This window comes from Drosophila pseudoobscura, chromosome 2 (assembly GCF_009870125.1).
Source record: "Drosophila pseudoobscura strain MV-25-SWS-2005 chromosome 2, UCI_Dpse_MV25, whole genome shotgun sequence".
In the NCBI taxonomy this organism is placed as follows: Eukaryota; Metazoa; Arthropoda; class Insecta; order Diptera; family Drosophilidae; genus Drosophila; species Drosophila pseudoobscura.
Window position 1 is genome coordinate 9,506,614 of NC_046679.1, and position 24,476 is coordinate 9,531,089.

At 44.5% G+C, this 24,476-nt stretch overlaps 3 protein-coding genes and 1 long non-coding RNA gene across 4 annotated transcripts; 3 read left to right on the forward strand and 1 right to left on the reverse strand.

The window, feature by feature from the left end:
- Positions 1-161: 161 nt before the first annotated feature.
- Positions 162-22,670, reverse strand: cysu (Curly Su). Its single transcript, XM_001358290.4, has 10 exons — positions 21,851-22,670; positions 10,404-10,562; positions 5,025-5,107; positions 4,850-4,940; positions 2,405-2,793; positions 2,152-2,325; positions 1,159-2,089; positions 818-1,096; positions 661-757; positions 162-597 (listed from the first exon to the last, which is right to left on the reverse strand). The coding sequence occupies exons 1-10, from the start codon at positions 21,859-21,861 to the stop codon at positions 550-552; spliced, it is 2,262 nt and encodes a 753-aa protein (XP_001358327.4). The 5' UTR covers positions 21,862-22,670; the 3' UTR covers positions 162-549.
- LOC4801199 (uncharacterized) lies at positions 5,276-6,659 on the forward strand. The gene is made up of 5 exons (XM_001358291.4): positions 5,276-5,555; positions 5,689-5,880; positions 5,947-6,258; positions 6,318-6,447; positions 6,499-6,659. The coding sequence occupies exons 1-5, from the start codon at positions 5,346-5,348 to the stop codon at positions 6,582-6,584; spliced, it is 930 nt and encodes a 309-aa protein (XP_001358328.3). The 5' UTR covers positions 5,276-5,345; the 3' UTR covers positions 6,585-6,659.
- Positions 9,097-9,924, forward strand: LOC26534146 (uncharacterized). The gene is made up of 2 exons (XR_001451651.2): positions 9,097-9,357; positions 9,418-9,924. It is a non-coding gene; the product is annotated as an uncharacterized lncRNA (long non-coding RNA).
- Positions 12,202-12,613, forward strand: LOC117185659 (vasotab). Its single transcript, XM_033385915.1, has 2 exons — positions 12,202-12,419; positions 12,472-12,613. The coding sequence occupies exons 1-2, from the start codon at positions 12,230-12,232 to the stop codon at positions 12,540-12,542; spliced, it is 261 nt and encodes an 86-aa protein (XP_033241806.1). The 5' UTR covers positions 12,202-12,229; the 3' UTR covers positions 12,543-12,613.
- Positions 22,671-24,476: the final 1,806 nt, after the last annotated feature.

Below are 24,476 nucleotides of genomic sequence, written 5' to 3' on the forward strand. Positions count from 1 at the left end.
TGTACGTGAGGCACCGCAGCAGCAGAACACTCTTCTATGGACTGTGTATAGGACGCTACCCTGATTCAGATGCAAAAATGTTATAGTGTTCGGTCTGTTCTTTGAATTGTTGAATTCTTTCAAGTCAATACAAATTCTTTGTTTTGTTTTTTTTATATTTTTTATTTAAAAAATAGTTGCATATACAAAATCTTACATCAAAATAAATTTTATAATTATTAAAGGTTTCTTGTTCGGTTTTCCGGTCTTCAATATCATTTAACTTAATCGCTCTATTTCTGCTATTTAATAATAATATATACAAAAATATGTATGAAGAAAGAAAGAACTCTGAACTGAAGAAAATGGCAGTGTCAAACTACTGACTGGCTATAGAAATGCTGTATGGAGAGGCGAATGGTGGTGAGCACAGACTAGTAAAGAGACTAAGCAGTAGTAGAAAAGAGGAGATTTGCAGAAGTACAGAACTGCAGAGGAGAATGGACAGTGTATGGAGGCCAAAAATTGAATCCAGATTGTTAAACAAGCCTTAACCAACACAAATGGCATTTACTTCCTAAAGTTGAGTAGCGTATCGGGTATTTCATTAATGTAATTCTGAAAGATACAAGATATAGATAATAATATTTAAATCAATTTAAATCAATTCGGATAACTTACATAGAGAGAGGGATCCACGCCGTGATGGCCAAAGTCGGCCCATTTCGAAAGGTCAATCGATGGTATAATGCCGCTCTTGCAGGGCACTCGGGGGTTACTACAAAATTTCCAATAGATTAAGATATTTTCTCTGTATATGTCGAAATGGTTCACTTACATTTCGTGATCCGGCAGTACCATGGGATAGATTTGTACGGTATCTATCAAGTCAGTGTTGTCGCAAATCAAGCGGGAGAGCTTCGCCTTGCGTATCTCCTGCAGCTGTTCGGGGGTGAAGGAAGAGGGCTGGTTGGGCAGTTCGTACCAGAAGCGATCGCCGCGGCGCAGGTAACTCATCTGGGTGGCAATGACACAGGCAAAGGTCGGTCCCAGCATAGAGCCAGGCAGCGACTTCTCCGAAACTCCGCCAGACCACAGATCAATGTCAGAAGGGTGCCTACACGATAAAAAAACTGTAAGTACTGATTTAATACAAGTATAAATCATCGTGAAACCTACTCGAATATGCTGCCATAACGCAAAACAGTCTCATTGGGCATCGAGCCGTACATCTCATCCCAGGTGTTGGAGGTGGGCAGACCGCAGAACTTGCGGAACTCCATGTAGCCGGGAATACCGAACTCTCGACCGCGCTGCATGTTGAACGAAACCAGATCCATGCCGAAGCGGGCACCCTCCTTCTTGAACAGATGGTTGGTCACCTCCTGGGTGATGGAGTCGTCCATGGCCTGGGCCACTTGGTTCATCAGACCCATGAAGTACTCATCGAGAACACCAGCCCGGTACAGATCGTAGGGGCGACGGATCAGGTCCGACAAACGTTTCGAGGCAATGAACTTGTGGGCCTTCGACCAGCGCTCCACGGCGGTGGGCAGCAGGGAGTGGCCGAAGCGGAAGGCGGCACCAGCAAAGGAATCAATTATGCCCGGATTCACTGCCGAATCATAGCCATCCCAGTAGCCGTCTTTCTGCAGCACCAGGCCGAACTTCTCCATCACCTCCTTGCCCAAAAGAATGGGCAGAAACTCGTTGTATGTCACGTGCTGGACAATGGCAATGTTGATGCGTCGTGCCTCCTGGAACAGGGTCTCGTCGTCCCAGTGTTTGTTGATTTGCGCCATCCCTGAGGCCAGGCGATTGTGCTCTCGTGCCATCAGCGTGTGCATGCAGGTCAGGACCAGCTGTTCATTCACTCGAATCTCGCCGCCCTCGAAGCAGTACATGCTCTTGTTGGGTCGCGTGCAGCCCTCGTCGGGTATATCCAGCTTTAGGGGCAGCAGGTCCTTCAGGCCGTACTCCTGGAACACGGGATTCATGCGCATCAGTCCACCGTAGCCAGTGCGAAGTTTGCGGGCAAATGCTTCCTTCACTCCGTACACAGTATTGGCATCGATGACGCCGGTTAGAGTGTTGAACTGTTGGCGCGAGCCTGGAGTGGAATTAAGCAGAGGATTAAGAGGGCTTCCACAGAAAAGGTCGAATGAAACTTACCCAGTCGGCAGCCGGGTCGGGGCGATGGGAAGCCGCGCACGAAATCGATGCACTTGACATTAAAGAGACGATAGAAGTAGTCATCATCTGGCACGCGGATCTCGTTGCAGTAGGGGTGCTTCAGATGTAGCGGACGCTTGCAACACTCCTCCGGATCGTTGCGGTTGATGGGATCTGTGTGGGAGGGGGGGGTTTATGATTATATTCACGTTGCAGCTGCTTAAAGCTGCTTATAATGCAGCTCAAGACATACCCAGCGGAGTTCCTGTGAGCGTGAAATCGTGATCCATGAACTGACCCCAGGCAATGACCATTACAGTGCCCGCGTGATCGTGATAGCCATCGTCGGGGTGCATGGTGCGTGAGACGACCCGCGAGAAGGGCAAGTCCCGGCCGGTAACCGATATCCGTGGGGCGTTGATACCATCCGCATAGAGGGGACCGATCAGTCGCTGGAAGGGAGCATTCGCCGCTCCCCATGTGGGATGCTCGATGTTGTTGCACAGCCCATCGAAGCGGCGGTATTTTCCTGGTCGGCACTCGACGCCCGCAAAGAAGGGCGGACACACCTCCCGAATCATCGTCTTTGAAGTGTCAATCGTGGGCAGACCCTTCTCAATCTCCTCATAGGACAGGCCATAGCTGGAACAGAAAGTAAACGGAATTTAATTGCCAGTCTGGTACGCTCGTTAGTAATTGCATCTGAATGCCGTTCACGTTCACGCAACTGCGGATATCGCTAAACTTGGCTCTTTCCTGTGTCGCTGTCTGTCCTGACTGCCAGTCGAGCGATTCTCTACACTCGAAATGCTTATTGGAAAATTGCAAAATTAACGTATTAGCCCAGTTAGCAAACGGCCTGTAATTAACGCGCTTTTGGTCTGGCTAACAGTGACAGATATTGATGTTGATGTCTGACGTTGACAGTGGCAAATTTTTTCAATTGGTACCCGGCTTTTTTTCCAATTTTGGCCCGAGAGTTTTATGCTGACAAACATGTATTTGTGGGCAATTAAAAGATCCAGAAAATGGGGAGAAAACTGCAGTGCCGGCACATAAATATCCAAAGGGACCGCTACAGACGTAGACTCTTCCTCAAGTGAATGAGAAAGCGAGAAAAGCCGAAGGGAAATCGTTTCTGGCCGGCTATTGTGTGATGTGATGGTGAAATGGGAAGTGGAAAGCTGTAAAACTTCACAGCCAATTGGGTCTTAAAGCGAGTCTGCAATTTAGAGCGTACCCGTGGTCTAAGGTCGTTAAACCCGCGAAAATACAAGGCAACAGATTCCAGATAGGGATATTCCGTTCCTCACGGCAACAAATCAATCGCCCATAATTGATTTACATTACATTGGATTGCATCTTTTCGTTTGCATCCCATCCTGTTTACAGCCGCCTCTTTGTTTTATAGAATGATCATAAACAAAACAGGCAACAGCCGCCTCTGCCGTTTACAACATGTTATAAGCCATCATCAAAAGATTATACAACGGCAATTGAACCAGTCGCAGCTGCATCAGCTGGAGCTGGAGATGAAGATGCGACCCGAGCGAGCCTTAGACACGATGAGTGAAAGTCAAACACATTGCGCTGTGGGCAGAGGCAGAGGGGACAAGCTTTGAGCACATGATCTGGCCTGGCCGCCAACTGTGGCCAACTGACTTGGCAACCCGCTTACCCAGATTCCGCATCACTATACTCCAATGCAATAGCCAATCGTTGGCCAACCCCAAACCGCAGAAAGAAAGGCTTCGGGGTCGAAGTTGTAGATACCCTTGTAGATATAATCATGCTATTTGGATATTATTTGTCTGCGATGTATCAAGCAGTCAGAGTTAATTCCGAAACCGGCTTTTATCACCAACTACTCTACCCTTATTATGATCTGATTTATCTACAGATTGTTGATGCTTGTTTTCCTAGTGATCCTTCCTTGGCGTTTCAGTATCGTACATTATTTTATCGAATAAGTTTTCTGTGTTGAAAAACGCCTCCTTCTGGCTGCGAACAAATGCAATATACCCCTGTGTTCAACGAGTACGGAGTATGAAAAGGAGAAATAAAACTGGAAATGCTGTGTGGCATCTTCCGCAGCTTCTTTGGTCTGGGTGTGGGGGGTGGCCGCCGAGAGAGGGTTGGATCGGAGTGTCGGGGAAGATAGTCACGCGCACTCTCACTGGGGCTGCCTGGCACTGTGGTTCGTTGCATAATCCGAGTTTGTTTTCATCTGCTGCAAGCTCAGCAAATAGCTGCAAATATTTTTGTATGGCAAAAATGCGGTTGCGCCAGGGGGGGAAGCGGGAGCATGGAAGAAGGCCTCGTGTGCACCTCAAGTGCCTGTGCACCAGTGACTGTCCATCAGTCAGATCCGCAGACGCAGACGCAGGCAGAGCAGAGTTTTCGGCAGTGCAATTAGCATTTGCATGTGCCAGACTTTCAAAAAACTCCATATACATATCCCGCAGATGCTTTTATGTTCCGATTTCGGCGGAGCACAGAACCTTGAAGGCTGGCAGACAAGACAAGAAAAGACAAGACAGGCCGAATCTCATACATATTCGATGACTGCAGGCGGTCTTAACCGTGTTGCACGACTTAACTGCCTTGTCATGCGTTATTTGGCAACGGTTATTAGTGCCGAGGGAGCTGGTGGGCGTGCCAGGGCAACTTTCAAATGCGTTTAGCGTGGATTACTTACGTGCGGGCCAACTGGATGGAAATGTCGAGCAGCAGCTCGCCCACGGTTGCCAGCTCCTCCGGCTTCCAGTCCGACTTGGGTTGTGCCACATCTGCAAAATACATGAGAGATTATATTATCCGTTTCATGAACTCTTTGTACAGAGAATCCCCATCGCCATCGCCCCCCCACTTACGTATACGCTTCCGTGCATCCAAGTAGGCGGCATTGATGGCATCGTAGGTGATGCAAGTGCCGGGTCCATTGTTGTAGGGGTTCCTGCAAAGAGCCACAATAGATTGATGTGAAAGTGATTCCAATTGGCATTAACAGGCAATTTGTCCCTTATCACATGGTACCACAAGCCTAGCCCCCTCCCCCTCCTGCTTTAGAGGCCTGCGCAGTGGCGGATAATCGAATTATTGCCAGGCGACTGCATCAAGCGGCTATGAGGCGAACAGAGCTCAATTCCTGGCCACAGTGCGGAACGTGACTTGGTCGAGGCAACATCATCAGCATGGATCTGGAGCAGGCACACAGCAGGCTCAGTCAAATACTGAAAAGCCATAAGCCCAACTATCTGGGTGTGCATATTCAGGACTTGCTGCTCAGGTCAGGCCAAACCTCGAAATGGAGTCCAAAGTTGGTCAAATGGCTTAAGGGGTTTCTGGGGCTCATAGTGATGCTATTCAGTTTGAAGTACTACAACGAGGAGCTACAGGGACAGGTGAGGGAATAGCTAAAGTGATCGTATGCTCTGATAAAATCAATAACGAATCAGTTTTTCCTTTCGAAATAATAGCTTGTAAGTGCTAGAGAGAAATCCGGGCTGATACATTCGCTTTCCTCTATCTCCCTAGAATTGTTTCCTTTCCTTGCCTCGTCCCTTGCGGTATGCTCTTCGTCCACCCGAGAATTGTGAGTTCTGTGTGAACATCAAAAATGTGCCACGCCTCCAGGAGATCAGTCCCAATGAGTTTGAGAGAAAATACGCGTACAGTGGGGCGCCAGTAATTGTCAGCGATGCCACCCAAAATTGGACAGCAATTACAGTGGGTATTACGTTTTCGATGTCGTTAAAGATCTCAATGTGAGTTCATGTGATCATTTTGGAATAGCTCTTCAACTACTGGTACTTTCGAGATGTCTACGGCAAGGCTATGCGGAAGCAACGCATAAAGGACTGCCAGTTTTTGCCGTATAAGACGGGATTCCAAGATATCTACGAGGCCCTGGATATGCCGGAAGAGCGGGTTGAGCTGAAAGAGGGAGAGAAGCCCTGGTACTTTGGCTGGAGCAATTGCCATACGGAAACGGCAGAGGAGTTTCGCAGGCACTACGGAAGGCCCTATTTTTTGCCCGAAAGTTCAGAGAATAATGCAGTCGATTGGTTCTTCATTGGCACATCCGGACTGGGCGCACAGATGCATGTGCGTATGCATGTCCTCTTTGGGCACTTATTGGTTGATAGAATCTCATTCCTATACAGATTGACAACGTAAGATTGCCCTCGTGGCAAGCGCAGCTGGCAGGAAGCAAGCGCTGGCTGCTGGTGCCCCCACCCGAGTGCTATTTCCAATGCCGCAGCTTCGATGTGGTGGTGCGGCAGGGTGACATTAGTGGGTACAAATTGGATTATATTGGCCGATAGCTAATCGATACTCTTCCAGTTGTATTGGACACCAACAAATGGTACCACCAGACCTTTGTCCAGCCCGGAGCCATCAGCCTAACCATCGGGGCTGAATATGACTAGACTCAACCGGCTTGAGGCGGGTTTTCCGCCCAACAGGAAACGGCTGCCTCGACATCTCCATCTCAGAGGCTGTGGCCAAAACAAACACGGACAACTGGACAACTGTGGCTGTATCTGTAACTGTTACAGTAACAAACTTAGCTTAAACATTGCATATTTTTCTCTGTGTTTGCCAGCCGGTTTGTTAATTAAATGCCAAAAACACGCAAATTTCTTATGTTGGGCAGCTGCCCGAGAAAATCTCCCCCAAAATGGGGGCCAGCAACTTCCTCGAATGGCGCGACATGTAAAACGCGTGTCAGGCGACAACGATGCGTGTTAACAATGCGTAAGTATTAAGTAATTACAGCAACAACTGTAGAAGCAGCTACAGCAGCAACATACCAACACAAGACGAACAACAAAAATGCGCAACAAATAGCAGCGACAGAGACACATGGCCAACACACGCAATGCAAAACCATTTCAGCTAAAAGCAACATTTTTCACGAACTTGCAGCCATTAAATGCGTACCCGTTAATGGAGCAGAGCATACCCACCAAGGCATCATGTTTGAATGCGTATCCGTATCCGTAAAAAGAAATTTTGAATTCAATCGGATCCAAAAGGATGCAAATATTGATATACTGTACTTGCTAGTAATTAAATTAAAATAGTTACAATCAATACTCTTTACCAAATATAAACTTTTATATGTTTTCGGGATTACTATTATCTTGTGGCATAGACTGACAGCAGGTGTTCATATAATTAGGAACATACTTCTGACCTCAGAAATTGCCGTGAAATTTTGGTTAGATATTAAATGTTTCATACTTATTTGTATGTCCTTCGGACTGAACAACGTACTGTTCAATGCTTTTTAATATATTTATTTGTAAGTTTTTTAAGGTGTATTTACTTGGCAATACTTTGGGTTAGTGCATTCCACCTTCGCCATAGTAAGGCAACAATTTGCCCGCATTTTTCTTAGGCAAATTTGTCAAATCGAAATCGAAAATGGCAATGCCTGGCACTTAACTGGTCTGCCAGTTAATTTTCCAAAAGTACACGAAATAAAAAAAAACAAAGTTAACCAAAATTTACTGCGCCTGATAAGTTCAATGTGCGCATAGCCGGAGAGTTTTGGGCCAGCTAGAAAGTTGATTGCATGCGGCACGCACTGCCACAGTCTGTGTGCTCGGACCTGGACCTGGAGCTGGACCTGGAGCTGGACCTGGAGCTGTACCTGGAGCTGTACCTGTACTTGTTATCCTGATTGTGTTGCTGCAAAGTAAAAACTAATGTTACGAATTTTGGGCCGGGGATCGTGAATTCAATATGCGCTCGCAGGTGCGCGGACAACACTTCCTGATCGAAGCGAAACTGTATTGAGTTGCATGGGCTGCTGCGGCGTATGCGTAATATTGTGAATAATTGCAAAAGCGTGTCGTAAACGCGCTGGCAAAATATTCAAATATCATTTATCTATGCGAGAGCGGGTCTCTATTTCTGCTTCTCCTTTTCTCAACATTTCGGGGGCCCCATGGCATAACCATGGAGGCGATCGTTGTCTCTCAGGGGCTACTTCGCTTACGCAGTTGGGGACAGAGACGGGGACACAGACAGAGATGGAGACGGAGAAGCAGTTGCAGATGGAGGCTCAGATACAAATACAGACTTGGGGTAGACAAAAAGTTTTTCAGAGGCCGCAATGAAAGTGGCCGTGCAAAACCTGTATTTAACTTTAAGTAGGTTGCCGCTTGGTTGCCAATTGTTGGCTGCATTTTTCCCAGCTGACCGCAACGCAGCCAGGTTCAACATCCAAGCCAAAGTCAGCCTAACGATCTTGCAGACTCACGTTTTGATGCCCGGCGACCCCAAATTAGCTCCAATTCCAGATGACCCCCGCACACAGATACACAGATCCACAGATACTCGAACACCATCGAACAATTTGCAGCGGATCAATCTCGATCTGGATCGTGTGACATTTAAAATATAGATATCTGCTGGCGGCCAAGTGCCATGAGTGCTGGCTGAAGCTGAAGTTCACGTCGGGAGGCATTGTGTCTTGGCAGTATTTCAAAGTCACTTTTCGAAATCATTTCAAGATAAAAGTCTGCCATCACAGTGGCGGTATCGGTCCCTCCGCCGCACAGGTGGGTTTATTTTTCCGTTTTTCCTTTAACATCTGCAAGTGTTGCAATGCCATTTGTTTGAATGCTGCTTTGCTGGTTTGCTGTTTTGCTATTTATGTTTGCGGCTTTTTGTCGTGCGGTTTGCTTTTTTCCATTACTAATAAGTCGCTTTGGTCTGTCAGGTGACTTCATGATGCATCTGTCTGCATCACATGTTGGTTGTGTCGCCGCTGTCATCGCTCGAGGCCTGTTCGAGGCCACAAAACCATTTGCTGCTGCATTCATGCCTGTATTCCCCGTGCCTGTCACACCTAGGAACCCATTCTGCGCAGTCTGTTTTGACACCTCTTCAAGTCAGTTCTGGCACTATATAAGACCCATCCAGCCATCGGCAGGACTACTCGAAAGTTCGTATTCGCCAGAATGAGATCGGCAGCAATCCTGCTCTTGTTTATTGGCCTCAGCAAGGCCGCGAATCACACTTATCCTGTCAGTACTAGTACTGAGTTCCCAACAGTCGGTTCCATTAATACTAACTGCTCTCTTGAGTCTTTGCCAATCTGCGGATACAGGCCATATGCAGGCGGCCGTACCGTTTGCACCTTCCTCAATATGTGCTTCTATGATCAATTTGTTTTGGCAACGCAAAATGGTGAGCTGGGAAAAAATCATTCTTACTCCATTCTGCAAGAAAAATTCCTTTAATTGGCAGATTGGCGGATAGAGAGTAATGAGCCTTGCCAGTGGCCGACAAATGATTGTCACCAAATACTGAACGAAAAAAGGCATCGTACGTCACTAACTTCACGAAAAGCCAAGAAACATCGCAGACTAGGAGCACATAAAAATGCATCGAAGTCAATGCAACATTCAAGAGCCCAGAAGCATCACAAGACAGAAAGACGGGACAGCAAAGAAGGTCTGAAGTTACTAAACTCAAGCCTACCCCCTATTAAAGTGACACCAAGCGACCAGATATATCGAAGCTCTGAAACACCGAAAATCCCAAAGGTCACTAGTTGGACCTTATTGGAAAATAATCTACACACTTCCGAAAATCCCGTACCCTGGAGGAGGCGTGGTAGGCAATCCCGATCGAAAGGCAAGAAACATCGCAAGACAGAGTCCAAGCCAAGAGCCAAGATTCAGCCCAAAAAAGAAACAGAAATTGATGTAAGGGAGACTTTGTTTCAATAAAACCTACATAGTTTCCGGCAAATTCCTTATTATTTCCCTGTAAGCTTGAATGAAGACGTTTGCTGTCAAATGTGGTAACTACTCTATGCAGCAGCAGATCCCATCACATCACTCAGCAGGCGCACTCACCATGGTACCTCCCAACTCAATGCAACTGCAACGTCAGATATGAGTAGTCGACTCTCCCATAGGTTGTAGCTGCTGCTGCTGTTGATAATGATTTGCTCAAAGCTTGTGTTAGGCCATGTTGTCGTAGGTGTAGAGCATCGACAGGTAGCAGCCCCATGTTGCCACTGCTCAAACAAGCAGCAACCGCAACAACAACTGCCACAGCCACAGGCAGAGCCAGAGCCAGAGCCAGACCCAAGATTTATGGCTGTCAGTCAGGCATTTGCGCCGTTTCGGTGTCAACGTTCAAATATTTGAGTCGCAAACATAACCCAGAATGCTGCCGAGCCACTTTTTCTGCAAAGCCACAGCACAGTTTCTATTTGTACTTACAGAGTGCCGCGGAATAGATTCACATTGTAGTCGTAGACGGAGGAGCGACCAGGTCCGGCCAGCAACAGGGCGCACTCCGATCCGTGGGCCGTCTGCAGTTGTTCGCCAAACTGATGATACTGCGCCTGCGCGGCGGCCAGAAGGGAGAGCAGAAGTATTCTGGAAGTAGACGAGTGGCAAAAAAGCAAATTAATACGTTATGTATGCATATATGTATGCAGTGGAGGCGACACGCCTCTTTGACAAATAGAAACACGCCCGTGGCCAAGAGTATTAATCAGCCAGCAGCCACAGATACAACAGGCAACGGCACATGTGGCAGCTGCTGCTGCTACCAATGGGCTATTTGCGTTTTGGTGTTGGTATGGGTATGGGTATGGGTATATATGTACATACATAAGTCCAAATATTCCATTTGGACTGGCCATTGTTTTGGGCGTTTCGGTTACTGTCAGCCAGGGGGAGGGCATGGTAGGAGAACCTGACATCTGACATCTGGCAACCTTGCTTTTATTTTTCGATTTAATGCGCTCCGATTTATGACTCGGGGCTCGTGTTAATGCCTTGTTGGCTTTTGTCGCCCGACCAGGTTTTACACAACAAAAAACGCAGCAACAGAAACACATTTTCGGACAATTGTTAACGCCTTTTGATAATTATTGATATTGATTGCTTTTGTTATTTCTGGCTCTGGCAGCAGCTAACAGTGAAAGTATTTTGTTTTAATTTACAACCTATTCAGTGTTCCTCCTTCCCAATTCGATCCCAATGGTTTGCTTTTCTCTCTTATAAATCGCACCATAGATTGTATCGAATTCCCTTAAAGCTCACTCAATTAATACCAATTTACGGCAGTTTAAATATTTAATTGCAACTTAAAAAGTAATTTCTCATTTATTTAAATTAATGAAATTTGAGTAGCCAAACTTTAGCCACTTGTCGAAATACCTGGCTGACGATTATCAATTATATCAATTAACAAATATTTATAATTTTTACCAGCTTTTTGGGGAATATCTCGAATATATTAGCGAAAAGGGATCTTCATAGTTGTATGATATATCATATTTCCATGTAGGAAAGTGATGCCTGGACATAATAAAAAAAGGCTAACAGGATTGATATCTTCGATGGTCTTTCGTAATGATGTGTCAGTTATGTCCTTAGAAAAAAAAACAAGAGACCTACTCTTTAGTTTTAGTTTTTTTCCAAAATCTTTTCATTCTTTGTATGTAGACTCTACACCTATAAAATCGCACGCTTTGGACGAGAAGACGAAGAAAATAATTTTTAATGATGCTGAAATATTGTTTATGTGTATAGTGGTATCTTTTGATGCTGCTGACACTCAGTAAATACACTAAAGAGTGAAAGTACTTCGCTTTTCATTGAAAGACAAGACCCACAAAAGGGCAAAGCTCCCTGGGCAGCAGGTTCGTTTATATAAGTAAAAACCCAAACAGAAACAATAACGCACTTAAGTCCTTTCACTTTTCATTTGACACAGTTGGGGCTTTCTTTTCGAGAGACCACATAAAATGTGATACTTTGTCGGACGTGCCTCAACATGGCCCTGTATTCATTACAGAAAGGAGGGGGTCTAAATATAACTGGGGAGCAAAGGTAGCCCCATTCAAAAAATCTTTAAGTATGTACAATAGTATGCATCTTATTGTACAGAAATATTGCAGTATTTGCACAAATGTCTCGCAGATATTTTACGAATAATTGCATTGGGCTCTTCTGTTCAGAACTTTTTCAGGGCTCTGCCGTATAAATAGCCACCTCCAGTATTAACGATCATTCCCAAAACTTTTGTCAACATCATGAGGTCTCTTTTCATCGTTCTTCTGGTTGCTTTAAGCTGCCTGGCTCTGGCGAAGGGACAATGCCCCAGGCCCTGTCGCAACATCAATCGTCCTGTTTGTGCCTCTTGGAAACGTCGTGGCATAATCGACACCTGCACTTTCCGCAACGACTGCATCCTACAGAATCAGATATGCCAGCGTCGTCAGGGTAAGTAAACGATATTTTTCGAAGCATTTAATATTATTTTGTTTGCTTTCAGATTGGATTAAAAGGCTGCCAGAGGCAGCTTGTATTGTAGAAACAAGAAACTGTAGATCTCTCCTGCAGTAAAAATATTTTCATTTGTGTTGTCCAAAACCTCAATAAATAAACTGGCATATTTTCGCCATTAATCACATTAACAAAAGATTTGCTCACTTTTGAGCATGATTTGTATGATTTGTAACTTCATACTCCGTGGGTCTTAGCTGGCTTAAATGCTTATTAAAAATCGTGAGGGGCGAGCCACATTCATTTAATTTAATTTTGTTTATCGTACAGAAACTAATTTGTTTCATACCAAAAACCTATGAACCACAAAGGGCGTCGAGGCATCAAGAAGTGTTCTGCTAAGGAGTGACGACGAAACGTGGATCAAATCAGACTCGGAAAAAGAAGAAGCACTTGCAACCGATATAGAACCTCAAAACCGCATGGGAGTAGCGTCCTTGTCTTAAGAAGCCTTTACCGTCTTTACTAACCAAGGCATTTTTCGCCTTCTGCAGTCCAAGCAGAAGTTAATGTCCCTGTGAAAAATAAAGCTGCTGTTGGCACGACTTAGTTGATAATCGCATTAAAAAATTGCTTCCTCGCAAGGGACATCATTCTTCGCATCGGTCAATTCTCCACACCATGGAAACGGGAGCTTTGAGCCATACAGATCTATTTATTAGCTTCCTTTCAGTATTCTCTAAGATATTCGGAAGTCCAATAACATGTATATCGTTACATGCAAAGACGAAATATCTAAAAAATAAACATGATCAGAGCCGGCGTTGCCCATAGCGCCTTCTTAGACCACTTCTCTATACTCTATATACATACGACATGCCTTTACCAAATATTAGCCCGGGGGCCCCATTCTCCAGTGCTATCATTACATTGAATATTGTGATGGTGTGCTTGAGTCCCGATTGTAGTAATGTGGAGATCTTTTTTGAGCACTGAATAAGTGCGAGCATAGTCACTGCTACCTAGGAGTCCACTTCGATAGACACATGACTTGGGGAGCATGACTGGATCCTTGATTTATGTACAATTGATGCACTCGTAAAAATGATTACTTCTGACGAATGATCACAGTCCAGGGTTAAAGAATGTGGCAAGTATCAAACCCTAAGGGTGATGACCGGTGCTGGTAATCAAGTAAACCACCACAATAGTCGAAATGATGATTGGTTCCTTAATCATCCAAACGAAGCAGCTCGAACACTACTCCTTATCCTCAAGTAGCACGATGCCCTAAGCCTTTATAGACAAAATGTGATCGGGTCACAACTTAGGCCCTGTATTCCATTACCGAGTGGAGGGGATCTGATTATAATCGGAGAGTAAACCTTTTAAATTGTACAATCAAATTAATCTTATTTTACGGGAATATTACAGTATTTGCACAAATGTTTCGCAGATAATTTATGAATAATTGCATTGTGTTCTTTTGTTCAGAACCTTTTCAGGGCTCTGCCATATAAAGAGCCATCTCCAGAATTAACGATCATTCCCAAAAGTTTCGTCAACATCATGAGATCTGTTTTCATCGTTCTTTTGGTTGCTTTCGGCTGCCTGGCTCTGGCTAAGGGACAATGCCCCCAGTTCTGTACCACGATATTTAGTCCTGTTTGTGCATCTTGGGCACGTCGTGGCATAACCGATGTCTGCACTTTCACCAATGCATGCACCTTACGAAAACAGATTTGCCAGCGCAATCAGAGTAAGTCAACTATTTTTTTTTCTTTTTAAGAATTACTATTTCGTTTTCTTGCAGATTGGATATTGCGGACAAATTCAGCCTGCATTAGGGAAACAAGAGACTGTATTATTCTCCGACAATAAACGGATTTGAATTTGTGTTGCCAAAGCCCAAGTAAATAAACTGGTATATTTCCGTGATTAATCAAGAGAGCATAAATTAACTGAAGATTTGCACACTTTTGACCACTGCACAGTAATAAGTTTCAGTTACAGCTTACATGATTTGCAACTCCATGCTTTTTGGGCCCGAACTGGCTTAAATGCTTATTAACACTCGTGAGCGGCGAGCCGCTTTCATTTCATTTCATTTTTTTTTCGCACAGAAATGAATTTGGTTCAAGGTTTCCCTTTAAATACTTCACAGAAATCAAAATGTTATGGCCCACAAAGTGCGTCGAGCGTGGAACATATGAGTATTTTGCTTTATGAGTGGAATGCTCACCAAATGGCACTTCGTTCATTAGCCATCATGACAGGGCAATTAGAATGCCAACAAAACGCATTCGCCCACACGGACTAGAGTTTGGGTTGACATGCTGCCACGCCCAGACACTGCCACGCGTGCGCGGCACACAAATTGGTCAACAGAAGGGGGGGATATGATATGGCGCAGACCGTTGACTTAATTGACTGCCTGGACAGACGCAGAAGTCAGAGATGCAGATCAGAGTTGCGGGCCAGCAGGCCACTGCGTAAGTCAATTAATTGTTGCTCGCCTTTGGGGCGACAACTTTTGTGAAAGGCCTGCACGCAACGTCCTTCTGGCCGACCAGCCTCAGCACAAGACCCAACAATTTATGCATACTCACACTCACCTGCATGTCGATATATGTACTATATACATGTATATAAATATGTATGGAGTCTTTACACCTGCCCGCAAGAGTCAATTAATTTTGGCTCGTTGATCGGTGGCTGGCCAAACGACTTTTACATAAATTGCAGCTTCGACTTATCTAAGTCACTCGTTCAGAGAAGCCAACATATTTGGATGGCACACATCTGTGTGACCATAGCCGCCACCTTTCCGAGCCAACCTTTTGGGGTCGGAGCATGTCCCATGATCAACGCCACCAACCACAAACAAAGAACGGGCGCAGTTGGCCAATTAGAGCCGCCAACTGGGGAGAAGCCCATCCAGATATAGGTCCTGCACTTCATCCGCTAACCAGATCGGTGCATATTTTGAAGCGCATCTTAAAGTTGACATTTGCTTATAATATTTTTCTGCATCAACCGTACGTTAATTGCCCGATGCATTGTTAGACAATGGATATGGCTGCTGATTGTATCGTACTCGTATAGGTTTGCTCTGATGCTGCTACTTATGTCATCTTTGCTGTAATACCTCCGTCCCAGGCCAGAGCCAGACCCAGGGCCCCTACCTACCCCAACCTCTACCCTGCCCAGGCCCCCAGGGGCGTGCCAAGTGCATAGGACTTTTTGTTTGCCTCTTTCTTTGTTTGCTGCGACTGCCTGGCGCTGCTGCTTGCCACATCGCTCGCATTGTCTCCCGGGTTTTGTATGGAAATCCGCTGCTCGGCATGTGGCTGCTGGCTTCGAGTTAGCTGTTGATGTTGGTTGTCATGCAAATGTGTCGAAATGACTTTGGTAACGTACTAAAGAGAAATTCATAATTTATCTTGACGGCATTTTTATTGAAAGTGATTAAGTTGATATCTTTTTGGAGTCTATCATGATCATCTGATTGCATATGCAAATAATACTTCACGGCTTCTGAGTCCCATTCAACTCTAAATTTTTTATAGATTAGCTACGCTCATGGGAAGGCCTCCAACACATGTTCGCACCATTTCGCTCAGACTTTTGTCTGGGATTGCCTGATAGCTGAGTGGAATCTGTGATTATGCACGAAGTTTAAAATACATTTATAATATAAATGTGATTATGCACGAAGTTTAAAATACATTTATAATATAAATGTTAGTATATTTTATTTGTTCATTGTTTTGCTATAATTCAATGGCGAAGAATTCTGTTTAAGCACTCATTTTAAGAACTCTGCTATTAAGGCATACAAGTAACAATTTTCTAAATGTGTCTAAACGTTTCCATTCTTTTATTCTAACCCCATAATAAACTTCACAGGTAAAATTCTAAGCTGAGAAACATAGTTGAAAATCACAAACACAATAAGTATGTTCTCAAGATCCAGAACGAATGAGTCAAAATTGCTTTGACCAACAAAAATCATAAGTCAAGAATATATTTTTAGCTTTACGATGCTTGCTCTAAAAAAAGCAAAAATTTTATATCGCTTGTGGGTTTGTTCTAAAAAAGAAGGTATCTTTTTTTGCCACTTAATAATTCCTTATGGCAATCAACTTAACAACATTATTGGATTGCAATTCCCTACCAAGATTAGAGCACAGGTGTGAACAAGTTTCTATATGTAAAGATCAACAAGCGGCACTGCAGCTCTCCTTATAATGGAGCGATCCCATGCCGAGTGAATCTCGTTTGTGTTGCTGATTGCTAATGCCATTGCCCCAGGCACTTTTAATTGTTGCACTTAGCTTTGCTCAACGCTTTGCACCGGCCAATTGTTTAATTGATTCTCAGATCTGTGAATCTGTTGCAGACAGGTAGCTCTCATGTCTTCACATCCGTTTGGCATTTCGAATGCAGCGGTGTAAAAAGCTGAAACCAAATCGAATCAATAGAGAACACATGGCGCATACTTGATACACAGACAGGCAGGCAGACGGCGGCAATGGCAATTGCAACATGACGCACATTTATGTGCCATTACTGTCGCCTTCTTTTTTACTGGGCCATAAATTGGCAATGCAGATTTGATGGGACACAGTTATGGGCCAGATAAGCGGGCCAAAGCTGCCTTAATTCGGTCTCTGACCCACAAAGCGCTCACGATCGTATCGCTCTGAGGAAATCCACTCACAAGCTGGATATTCGGCATGTGAAGGGTTTGATATATCACCAAAAAGCAGCCAACTCGGCCGACGCACGCAATCCAGATAGCCATCGGACACGGCTTACGTGCAGTTTATGGACTAGGCTCGAATAGAATGTAACCGAGCTGCAGCTGTAGCCAGCTAACGCTAGCTGGCTAACTTGAGCAGTGTCTGGGCCGCTATCGGGGGCCAAAACGCCGCCGATCTTTGCTCTGACTGATAACCGAAGCTGGCAATCTGACGGCATTTTACGCTTTTAACAGCTTATTAATTGAGAGACCGCCTCTTGCAGATTTATACTAGGCAAACTCTCGGCTAATTGCATACAAATTGCATTGGCTGGCCTGGCCTGGCCTGCTTGGTCCCAGTAAAACAGCCAGTCAGCCACATACTCATAGCTGGCAATAGATTCAATGCCAACTTATTGACCAAAATGTTCAGGCGGCATTATGAAGTGCAGCTCAATGCAAAACTGGCTGCTGTCCAGACCTGCCATTGATTGTACATAAATCAAATGAAAACAACTTTTGCATCTGATGTCTGTTTTGAATGCCTTTTTTCGCCTTTTCTAACAAGTCAACCGCCTTGACTTTCTTAGCGGAGTTTGAAGTGCACTTCTATGAGACGGTTGAGCATCCTCAGACAATGACAATGTAGGTGGTTTTACTCGTATGAGTACACCACGTGATGCCACAGCCACAGCCATAGGCAGAAGCAGACGCAGACGCAGACCAGCCTTTCACCAGGCCGAGTCCCAGATTTCCCCCGAAAATGGCTGCAACAATTACCAAATTTTTGTAGCCTACCTGGGCTCGTGCATTCAATAGCATAGCTCAGGTATGTCTGATGATGCCTGGCAATTGGCACATCGTCTTGATCATCATCATCATCATCAATTTGAGTGCGAATGTTGCAAGCACACACGGAGAAATACTCCACTTGGTCTGCCTACAAATGAGCCAAGTGATTATTCGGGTTCGGTTCGGTTTGCTTTACTTTGGGTTTCGGTATTTTCGGTTTGTTTGAATTTGTGTGTTGCGTAGCCCAGCATGCCAACATGCAGCATATTTGTGCGCTTGTGCTTTATTTAAATACCATTTTTTATTTGTTATTTGTGTGTATTTTCAAAACTAAATATAGGTATATATACGGATATGTACTCGTAACCAGCAGTTGCATCTGTTTCTGTTTAAAGTGCTTCTGCTGCTTCTGCCCCAGGTAGGCTGCCGCATAGTTTTGCCCTCGGTTACCACATAATTTTGATGGGTGCATTTGGGTTGCCTCGGCTCTCACGATCCGATTCATAGCCGTATCTGTATCTGTTCCGAGTTGAGGCTCCAATTTGCAGCGAATTGCGTCGACAGCTTTTGCATTTCAATTAGCAGGGGGCTCCGCTGATAAGCGCCAAGGGCTGCCTTCATCTCAGTCGGTGTTGGAAGTGAATATACCACACATTTCACTTTTGGTTCTCACGCTGGTAGGTGGATGGATGATACTCGTACATGTGGGCCCCAATAAATAAAGTTTCATTTTGTCATAGTTATTTGTAACACTTTCTCGCCCCGTGAGTCAGCTATAAACCAATGAAAGACTCTTGACACTCAAGCACTTTTCAGTGGCACAAACATGTGTTGTACACAGACCCTTTCGACACTGAACCTGAATCACATCAATGTAATAAGAGGCCCACCCCTGGCGCCCATTCATAAAGAGCACTCTTTCGCTCTTCCATTCATCACGCATCCACTCAATCAAGGCATCACCTTCCCATTCATGATCCCTGCTTGTTCGACTTTCTTTTATTATAACATCAATCAACAAGGTTCGCGAAATCAAAGCAACTTCAGCTAATGCAAAAAAAATCTAATTAAAAAAATATATCGAAAATGGGAAACCAATTCAAAAGGTTGTTGTGGGCAGGCATGACGTGAATCGGGCTTTTGAAAGTGAAATGATTTTTAGTAATTTACCTTAATGTCGCGCATTAATAGCGCATCATCAGCATCATCCACAGCCGAAAGAGATCTTTAAGTCAAAAGTGAATGTTGACCAACATTCACTTTAAGAAATCGAGCAGTTGCAAAATATAGGTACATTCAATATACATTCATATGTACGTCCATGGATGTGGATGTACTGCCTCCATTTATCCATCAATGTGAGGCTGAGCAATAAGTCGTTTCAATATTTCTTCTGTTCGAGGCATTGGGATGGGGCATGAGTTGGTTGCATGAGTTGTGCGAGTAATTGTGGCAAACACATCAGGCAGGCATTATGCCCAAAAAAAGAGGAAAACAACGGCAATATGCTACCACAAGTCATGACTTTGACTGCCGTTGTCTGGGCTCTTGGCTTGGGTCTTGTGGACCTTTTAAGGCAGTTTATATAACGAAGCCAGCGGCCAGAGGCAGAGGTAGAGACAGAGGCAGTCATAGCCTGGTAGCCTTTGGCTGTTATTTGGCCATAACAAAGGCCCCCACACTGATCGATTTGGCACTCATTAATACGCAGCCCAATGCGGCTTTTTATCGCCCAGTCCCGATCTCGACTTCGACATCGACTCGTACTTCGATTGAATGCACTTCGCGCGATCGCTACTTTGCCGCTTTCCAATTTGGCACTAGCGCCCAGCCCAACACCGGATCGGCCCGATTGTCTGATTTATGTGCATGCAAATCGGCAAACTGCAAGTTGGAGTGCTGGCAGCCTTGACACAAATTCACCAGGAGAGCAATCAACGCTTCCCGCCTACCAACCTGCCTGGCCTGGCTGCCTGGATGGCTGGCTGGCTGGCTGGCTCTCCATGGCCACAATTATGTCTTCATTTTATAACATTTGCCAGTCCAAACCGAGCCGTGGCAAGGCGAACCGAGGCACGACGAGCTGGACTGGATTACTGACTAGTCACGAGGCAGATGCAGCCAACAATTGCCGGCTGGCAGTCAGGAAATCAACCCGTTTGCTGCTCCGTTTCTCGTCTTCTACATTTAAGGAGAAAGTAAAACGTTGCCTGCCGCCGCCTGATCGATTTCAGCAACTGGCAACTGGTTGGACATGAAGTTCAACATCCAGCCAAGGCACACACACACACAATTGTGACCAATTGTGCAACCCGATTTGAACTTCGCATCCAATGTTAATGACCCCGTTTGGCCAGAGTAAAAAAAGAGTGGAGCTCGGTCTGTTCTTGGTCATAACTCTATTTTATGGTGGCCTGAAGTCGAGATTCGAAAAAACAAATCAACGAACGAGGCGACCCAGCAGAGCACAGTCAATTAGCAGCTACTCGCTAATTCCCGGCAAGCCGGGTTTTATGCTTATTGCAGCCGTTAGTATGTTTCTTGGCCAGTTGGGTGTGAGCCGCCACCAGATAATACCGTTAGGCCGTAGAACATGCCGGCAAATTATGGCCAAGTCAACAAAAACAACACAACGGGTCCCAGGTCCAAGGAATGACAAATAGCCTGGACACGCCCGGCTGCCTGGCTGGCTGATTTAAATGAGGGCGGCTGCCTAGCCTTCGTGCAAAGCGGATAAGCCCCAGCCGGATTGCCTTGCAACTATCATTGATTGTTGATACTAAGCAGAAACAATTTAAATATTATTACTATACGTATATTGCCTGCTTAAAGACTTATCTTTCACCTTTAGCTTAATTACTATTTAAATCGAAACCGAAACCGAAAACCCCAGCTGAGCCCCTTATTAAGCCCGCATCTGAGGTGTGACTTTGGCGGATCAGTTCGGAGCAGTGCGGCTCGACTCAGCGGAAGCTGAGACGGCCAAGAGCGTGACCTGTATGCTCATTAATTTCGCCGCTTTTGGTGCTGATTTGTTCATCATTACGGGCTGGGAATGGCGCGTGGCCGGGGGCCAAAAAACACACTCGCTCGTAGAAAGTGGCAGGAAGCCATTAGCATGGGATGTTGTTAGACAAGACCAAGACAGAGCTAACATTCATTAAGACATGCCTGACGCCTCAGCGAACTCATCCAAGCAATAGCTCATGGCTCAACCTGAATATAAATGGAAGAATCAAAGTACTAATATGGCGCAATGCCGTTTTATCATGCAACCCAAAATCATCAGAACGCCGCATACCAAACGAAAACTTTCTGTGCCAACGAGTCAGAACTTTCCAGTTACCAACGCACACACACACACACACACGCATACGAAATACATAAAGTAAGAACACTAGTGTACCCCTTTCGGCTATGGGATACCCCCTTCTCCAGAAGATATGGGTAGAAAATGTTTTTCTTGATTGCACATGAAAAGGTTTTCTTTTTCTTAGTTCCGGAGAGTCTTTAGGGTCCTAGTGTTCACACAGACAAACGGAGATGACAAACGGAAAAGTTTTCTTCTACAAGAATGCAGCATACCCCAGTGTTCTAAGAGGGATGGGTAAAAAATAAAAAAAAACAAGAATTTCGTAGAAATGTTTACAGAAAGCTGTCATAAAAACGCGCTAGACGCGTAAAAATTACATAAAAATGGAAAAAAAATATGTCAAGAACCAGTCGCTGACTCTGGCAGACATTTCTTTGCTACTAAGCGTCGACGCTGACCACTTGCCACACACGCGGCTTGGCGTGGGGCGGCTTCTAGGAAAATTAACTGAAAACATTTGTGTCCAAAAATGAGAATGCAGCTCATTAAAAAATAGCCAAGCCAAGACACCTTACATACCTTAAGATCATTTCGTTGACGTTGCACGTTGCCACTTGGCCGTTGGCCGTTGTTCGACTTGTTAATGACTTCTTTAAATGCGTTTGGCTGTTGCCTTTTTGTTTTGGTCACCGAATACTTTTCGCACGCAACGGCTAAAGGCTGCAAATTAATCCAATTATGGCCGACAAGGCAATAAAGTAGAGACGATGGCCCACGCTATGTTCGATGCAGACTGTGTTGGCCTTAATTAATCTTAAGCCTTGTTTGGCTGGTGCGATGGTGCGTTGGTACGGCGCGGCAGCCGCAGAGTTAGCCGCGAGTTCGTTGCCAGAGTCTTTTGCACTTTCTGAGAACCCAATGGAGGGAGCACTTGTCCGCTACTAAGGCTTTTCCCTGTAGCAACTTTTACTCTCGAGTTTCACCCTTTGTCACTGGCCTTTTGGTTATTTATTTTCTTTTCTTTTATTTTTGATCGAAAACACTTGCTGGTTAGCGGCCCGTTTCCTGCTTTGCGTCGCGGCCTCACTTTCACACACACAGAAGATCACTTTGTATGCACTGGGCGTTGAGTACCGTTTCTACCATGTATTGTCCGCCTGCACAACCGCCTCGGAGTGTGTCCAAAAATTAACTGAACGCTGCCGGTCGAAGCTGCCACAGAAAAGACAAAAAGAAGAAACAGCAACAGCAGCAGCAGCACAGCAGCGACCGGAGAGGCCGGCCCCGGCGTCAGCACCGACAGCGACCGCAGCAGCGATAGCAGTCAATACAACGGCTTTTTTCTTTGGTTATCACTTGGCTCGTTGCCGGCTTGCCATTGGCATCGGCATCAACATCGGCAAGCGGAGCAGCAAACTCAACACAAAAGCAAACAACCAAAGACGAGACCAGCGCCGAAGCTTGAGCTAGGTTTGATCGTCGGGCTTGAGTGAAAGTTGATTATATTTGAGTCGAGTTGAGTTCGGATTGTGGTGTGGTGAAGTCCACGCTGTTGAGTGTTTTCTAGTGTGAAGTTCGTTTCCTAAGTCTTTTGATTTTCTATTCCGCTGGTTGGCAGATAACAAAACTGAAACATTATCATTGGTCAGGGAAAATTAATTCTAACCTAGTGTCTCACAAACAAATCAATTTTATGGCGATAAATATTCGGCTTTAATCACTACACTGAAATTACAATTAAGATTTATAGCTCTACGGTGAATATAAAGCGCTACGCTTAAACTCGTTCTTCAAGAGATCATTAATAAAACTTATTTATTATTTACTCCTTTAATTTGTTGTGCGAAATGTTGTTCTGATATATGAATCAATCCAATAGATATAAATTATCAAAAATAGTCAAGAAATTCTTTTAAGCTTCGACTGTAAAGATTCATTAAATAAAGAATAAGAAGAGAACAAGACAATTTCGAAAATTATTTATTTATGAGCAAAAAACATTTTGTAAATTTAAAGTCATTTGGGGAGGGAATTGCTGCTCCGAGGTTAATGCCGAAGTTATTATCCGACTTTGGTAACACGTAATAAGCACAAAATAATAGTAATTAATACAATGAATCTAATACAAATATTTGTATATTTGGATATGAACATAATTCAAAAATTGAGACTGAATAACTAACTTTCATAGAAACGGTACAAGACATGTATTTGTTCTGACTTATGATGCTTCAAAAGGATGTATCTATAATGTTATTCTGGGATTCTAATCTAATCATTCTAATCGTCATCACAGGAACGTATTTGATATTAACCTATTTTAACCTCCGAGAAACTCAATTAATTTTTAGTGACAGCCAAACCCAACCAAAACAACCGCTAAAACAACTCACTATCCACAATCTTCCATGACCATGTATAAAGGAAATCTCAATCTGTAGCTATGTAGGTATTTTTCGTATATTTCTTTCAATTTGCCAAAACAAGCTGCACCTCCAGCAGGCCAATCACTTAGAGCCTCGTCCCAGTCCGAGCCAAGGCATATCAGTTGGAGCCAATTAATTTAATTTGTCAAGCCGCATAGACAAATCAGGAAAGCCTTCAGCATAACTCAAAAATTGGGAGTGAGTACGAGCATACAATAAAATGAGAGATACAATAATAAACATAGGCCAGAATGCGGGCAAAAAACGTCAAAACGCGAAGCAGTTGAAATTAATTTTGCCTAAGCACCGCAACATGATTTTTCTTGTGGTGGCAGGGGCTCATTCTCCATAGCAAAATCCATATCGATTTTGAGGCCTTTGGCTTTGGGCTTTTGTCGTATTTGACAATTGCTTTGCATGAACGCACGAATATTGTGCAACAATTTTGGACCACAGCAGCAAAAGCAACAGCAACAACAACCGTATTAACAATGTATAAACCACGCATTTTTTGGAAAAGTTGTTTGTGCCACGTTTTTATTCTTTTATTTAACTAAAATTTTTGTTGGGGCCGTCGCTGTTGTCTAAGCATTAGGCACCGAAATTTTGTATTATCGACCCGGTTTGACTGCATCGAGTTTTGCTCCTTTTTCTCTGCTTCTCTTTTTACAGCGCCTGATTTGCTGTTTCTTCGGTTTGTTTTTTTAAACATGCTATTAATTTTTAATGGCGTGTGACATTTTTGTTTACGCATAGCCCCGATATGTAGAGCAAAACAT